At 33.4% G+C, this 6,303-nt stretch overlaps 1 protein-coding gene across 1 annotated transcript; it reads right to left on the minus strand.

The window, feature by feature from the left end:
• Positions 1-330: 330 nt before the first annotated feature.
• Positions 331-5,872, minus strand: LOC104886974 (1-aminocyclopropane-1-carboxylate synthase). The gene is made up of 5 exons (XM_010671549.4): positions 5,465-5,872; positions 5,182-5,313; positions 4,359-4,519; positions 2,061-2,618; positions 331-1,339 (listed from the first exon to the last, which is right to left on the minus strand). Exons 1-5 carry the CDS (start codon positions 5,645-5,647, stop codon positions 880-882), a joined length of 1,494 nt encoding a protein of 497 aa, XP_010669851.2. The 5' UTR covers positions 5,648-5,872; the 3' UTR covers positions 331-879.
• Positions 5,873-6,303: the final 431 nt, after the last annotated feature.

The following is a 6,303-nucleotide window of genomic DNA, read 5'->3' on the forward strand; positions in this document are numbered from 1 at the left end:
TCGTGACATTCGTCTTAATTTGTATTATTCAAATATCAACTTTTTGTAATGTTTGCTTATCGAAAAATAGAGATATTAAATTCAAATTAGCGTCTCAACAAATGTGACCCAAAAAAAGGGGTAAACTTAGAGGTGGGCATGGGCCGGGCCGGGCATGTTCACGGGCTCGGCCCACGGGTTTGAGTAATATTTATAATGGGCATCATTCTTTTTTTTGAAATTATCTCTAATCTATACTCATCCAATGAAATGACTCATCTTTATACACATTAGAAATGTCCAACATCAATAATCAAAGCAAGAACTTGATAACTAAATGAATATTTTCACAAATATGTGTTCATTATTTAATAAAATAGTAATAAAACTCGATTGAGGGGTCAATAACTTATTCAATCATTAGCACCCTAAAAATATATAGGTACTACATGAACAAGTAAACACTTATGGAGTACTCCATATAATACATATAACATTTCAACCCTAAACATATTGTCTAGGGGAAAAAAACCCTCGGAATTAGATCGTTGACCCCTTAGAATACTACTATCTTCAACCTATAATAAGCTTACAACAATCTCAATAGTAGCTAATCTGGGTGATCAGAAAAGCTACAAAAATCATTAAAATTTCACCTTAAAAAAATCTTAACTAACTTCTAAGTTATTGATCAAACAAATGATAGATCCACACAAACTACACTATACATACGTTACTTGTATATGATAGAGTTTACATCTATTCATGGGACCTCAACCATCCATCAGCTTAAGCTGTTGGTTGAGTTGGTCCTTTGAATGATATCAGAGGCAGACCCACGACTGGGACCGTTAATTATATATATATATTCTTATGATAAATCCACACAAACTATACGTTTTAAGTTCTTGCCTTAACGAGTGGAGACTGAGGAATAGGAGAATGAGGTGACACTAAGTTGTTGTGTGGTGACATGAGACTCTCCTCAAATCTTCGGTTGTTAAAGCTAAGACGACCAAGTTTCATTTGCTCCTTTCGCTTTTTTAGCGTATGTTTTGGTCTTTCCTCCATTTTTCCATGGCTTACAAAGGTTCTAATCCTTTGTAGGGCAACTTCTACAGTATCGTCATCCATGTTAGCGAAACAAACCCTAAACCACCCTGGTTCGGAGCAATGGAAAGATGAGCCTGGTGATACATTGATTTTCACATCGTTAATGATTACTCTCCATAACTTCAACTCGGTCTCCATCGTCGCTTCCTCCAATAGGTGTCGTAAATCCATCCATACAAAGAGCCCTGCATTGCTCTTTAGGCACTTGATTCCTACTTGGGCTAACTCGCTTGTGAAGTGTTGATGCCTACATAAGATGGAAAGGGTAACGAGAGAATTTAGTACTTTTGTATGTTATAAGAAGAAGAATGTGATGCAATTTAAATGTGGATGTTTTTAATATTCATAGCTGTGTTTTGATGTGCTTAATAAGAGCTATCATCACATGTACATAACATTGCATACTAATAGTAATGACTATGTTAGGTATGATTTAGAGCTGATCAACTCCACCCCAGCCCGCCTTGTTTTTTGGACGGATTTGGGCAGAATTTTTGACTCATTGTCGGCCCGACCCGATTTTTTTTTTCTTTAGGCCAAAATGACTTTTTAGTCTATTTTTTTTGACCTGGTCTTATTTTAGCCCGAAAACCGCTCACTCTGACCTGAAAATAGCGGATTTTGGACACAAAAAATTTGACCTGAATTTTTGCCCAGCCAGACCTATGGGCAATTTTTTTAGGTTCGGCCCGGATCATGATCACCTCTGGTATGATTGATTATCGACTCTTCTACACGAGACATCAACAAATACAATAACACAAATTCTTAGGTCTAACATATAGCTAGAAAAATTTGACTTATGGTTGTGACTTGTCATGCATATATTAAGTGTTGCTATGTATAACAAAAGATTTAAATAACTTCATTAGTTTATTATGCATGGCAACTACACTACACATAGTAAAGTACAATTATGCATGTACATCCATATATGATCTTAAGAAATAGTCTAGCAATGTACATACCTGCGCGATAGTCTCTGTTTATTTGTATCTAGGAACTGTGCAACGAAAGCATCGTCAGATAGCATGGCTGCTAGCATGTGTTGCGTTTGCGAGGAAACGAGGCCGAAACTCGACATCCTACGAGCAGTAGTAACTACTCGATCATTGTAAGAGTACACAATCCCAACTCGAAACCCTGGCATGCCCATGTCCTTAGACAAGCTATAGATGATGTGAATTAGGTCAAGGTTAATGTTGGACATGTCTTTTACAACTTCAGCAACACTAGTGAACTTTGGCAAGGTGAAGACAGTTCCTGCATATATCTCATCACATACTAGATGAATTCTTTTGTCATTAACAAAGTTCACCAACATTGTTAAGGTGTCTTTATCTTGGACAATTCCCAAAGGATTAGAAGGGTTTGTGATGATTATTCCCTTAATCTTAATATTCTTGTTTTGTGCATCTTCGTAAGCTGAGGTTAAGGCTTCTTTAGTGATTTTGAAATCATTCCAACTTTCACAAGTAATTGGAATTAGTTTCACACCAGTTCTCCACCCTAAATCACGATTAAATCTGTATGAAAATGACAAAACATATCATTAGTATACTATTGCTAAATCATTTTCAATGTATCCTACACGTATAAGTTATATGTTGGTTTGTTGTAGGACACAAGGAACTTCTTTGTCTAGTAATATTCTTTTTGACAAATTGTAAGACTAATAAAGCCAAGAAGTTAAATTCCGTGTCAATACTTATTTGTTTAAGGGTTAATTTTTTGAAACTTTTATGTGCTACTCCCTCTGTTTCAAAATATAAGGTAAGGCACCTACAATGTTTGAAATCGAACTTTGACAGTTAATTACTCTCAATTTACGTGGATAAAAAATTTAAAAATTAATTTTATTATAGTATTTTTCAGGACAAATCCAATGTAAAATTTTTATTTATCATATTATGAGAGATATTTGTGATCAAAACAAATTTTCGTAAAACGTGAATACCGTATATTTTGAAACGGAGGAACTAATTTATAAGACTAGCCAAATATTCAATATTCGCTCTTCAAGATTTTGTGTGCTTTGGGAAATCATCTTAATTAGATAACCGCAATTTGAGATTTTGTTGCTAGATAGTTGTCAACCACTAATTAGATTGTGTACAAATCTGCAACAGCCATCTCTTTGACACATAGATATGATATGGACTTGATTAGAGGGAATATTATTTTGTTGAAGTTTTTGGCTGACATTGAAATTATTTGATTACTACCAAGTATATACGAGGAATTACATACTTGTGTTGTATAATAATACCCCCACGTACTTGACTACACACTTTGACTACTCTATGTTATTACTTCCTAAGTCAAATTTAAATAATACACCTCATAGTCCAAGGTAAATACATGTATTGACTATTGACCTAATGACCTCTATAACGTTACTATAAGACATCTTTCCATTTAAGTGGCCCAAATAATTAATTGTAATGCATGGCTGATCGTGGAAACTCAACTACTGTTACTCCTTTCATCATGCAAACATCAACTATATATTACAATGGTTATAAATACGTAATTAGATATAATTGTGGTTAAATATTTTTGTAATTTAAAACAAGTTGATTATAATCCACAATGTTATATATTTCCTCCGTTTCTTTTTACTCGCTACACTTCTCATTTCACGGACTCCTATGCAATTTTTAGAGAAGAGAGAGGTAGAGAGTAAAAAGAAAAGGGACCCGTGTGGGAGGAGAGAGATAGAGAGAGTTTATTGTCCAAAAAAAGAAGTGTAGCAAGTAATCTGAAACTTCCCATAATGGAAAGTGTAGAGAGTAAAAAGAAATGAAGGAAGTACTTATCATAAGAAGTGTGGAAAAACAAGAGGGTAAAATTTTACAAGATAGACGGAGTATGAAAATCTACTAATCGATAGTCTATTACTAGCTATATAAGTTATTTGGCAATCAATATTACAGTGAACATATATTATCTAATTAATGCAAAAATTCATTTGTCGCCTGTCCGTACTAATTTTGTGTCCTTTTACAGGTTAAAACACCGTATTTCTTGTGAGTGGTACCTAAACTTATACTTCATATACCAAACAAATCTAGCATTTTCTTGTACTTATCTTTCCTTAAGACTCAAGATTCAACAAATGAGGAAATTAGTATTATATGAAGTTGCACTTTTACAACTCAATTAATTATATCTTTACCTACTTAATCTGGACAAATAGAAAAAGTCTACGAAATTCTATTAATGTCAAATTGCAATAAATGATGATGATGATTTGTCATACGTACGCTGGATAATAAGGAGAGGGGACCAAAAAAGCATCTCCTGGATCTGCCAAGCAGAATATGAGTGTTTCATTCGCTCCGGTTGCTCCTCCACTCATTACTATTCGTTCCGGGTCGAAGCTAACGCTATCACCTCTCATTTTCCCCATATATTTTGCGACAGCCTGTCAATAGGAAATATCACACATGAAATTATTATTACGTACTAATAAAAACAAAAAACTTAGTATAAGGAAAAATAAATATACTTCATATTTTGTACATTTAATATATTTTAGTAATTTTCCTAATATATATAAGGAAAAATTCACAATTACTTGTTTTTTTTATAAGTCTCAACTATGGATAATTCGCTACAGGTTCCAAGTTTACTATCTTGTGATTTTTATAGGTCTGGAGTTACTCATAATTGGTTTAGAAAATAAGATTTTTAAACGTTTACCATCTTCGAACTTGCAGTTCCAGCAAGTGACAGACACTTATAAATTGGGAGTAACATTAAAAATCTTACATTTTAAACCGGTTATAAGTAAGTCACTACCTATAAAAATCACAAAATGGTAAACTTGGAACCTCTAGGGAATAATCTATAATTGATACTTATAAAAGAAAACAGGTAAATAGTTGGGGTTTCTCTTGTGAATTTTTCTTATATATAATTTCCTCGATTCTAAAATAAGTGAAACATTTTTATCAAAAACCTCTCATCATAGAAAGGAGAGAAGTGTTTCGCTTATGAAGTTATGAGTATCAGAACGCGGATGAAGTATTGACACGAGTTAACCCTCTCAAATAAGACTACACGTGAAAATGTTTAACAACGTACATGTCGGAACTCAGGCAAGCCATGGTAATCTTGAAAATTAGCAATATCAGTGAACTTATCGACGCCTTCATTGGTACAAATAGACGCTTGTGGATTTTGCACCATCCATTCCTTGATCAAATCAAAGCTAAGCTGCAATGACAAATACAAACACATACATACATGTTAGTAATAAGACCATATATATGTTAAATGTTATGAATTAATGACATTTGACATTACATATATGATTATTTTCTTAAGATTACATAAAAAGTTCTAAAGTTCAAAAAAAAAAAAAAACCTGGTTTTCTGCAAGTCCCATTTGAATAACACCATTAGGATTCTTGGTAATGTGATAAGGATCATTATCATAAGCCTTCCATCCATCAAAGTACTCCACATCTTCGCCGTGACCGTTGTTGGTTGCTATCTTTGAAAGAAGTTGTTGATCATGGTAAGCACCATTACTCATTGATGACTCCATTTTTTTTTTTTGAAAAATCAACAAGATATTTTCAACTAGTATTAAGAGTTTTTTTTATGAAATCTTGATGAAGACCAAAGTTGGTGGTTAGGTGTTGTTTGGGTATAAGGAAACTAGAGGATAATAGTTGTTGTTATGGTAGTAGAGAAAATGAAGAAAATTTATGAAGGAATGTTTTGTTGTTAAGACCAAAGACCAAGAAGTATAAGAGATGATTATAAGAAAGAAGGGATAATGTGCCAAGTATTTATAAGGAAATCAAGGTTAAGAAATGAATGAAAAGTCCATTTCAAACCTTTAGAAAGGTATTATTATTTTTCAATAATAAAATTTAAAGTAAGAATTTAGGAAATTGCCTAAGCATAACCTAATAGAGGATGAAAAAAAAGTAGTAAACAGGAGGAAGAGGTGGTAGCTCAGTGGAGTACCACCCGAATTCTAGGGCGTTGTCCGGGGTTCGAATTCTCATCCCGATAATATTTTGGGCATTTAATTTTGTACTGCTTAATTTTGTACCCAGCCTCTAAACTGGTGTGTCCTACATGCTAGTAGCCTAGCAGATATTGGTCTTCTTATCAATATCTTTCTAACCAAAAAAAAAAAAAAGTTAAGAAGAATGGACCCATATGTACCTCAAAAAAAATGTTGTCGCAGTT

The sequence above is a fragment of the Beta vulgaris genome, chromosome 1, assembly GCF_026745355.1.
Source record: "Beta vulgaris subsp. vulgaris cultivar EL10 chromosome 1, EL10.2, whole genome shotgun sequence".
In the NCBI taxonomy this organism is placed as follows: domain Eukaryota; kingdom Viridiplantae; phylum Streptophyta; class Magnoliopsida; order Caryophyllales; family Amaranthaceae; genus Beta; species Beta vulgaris.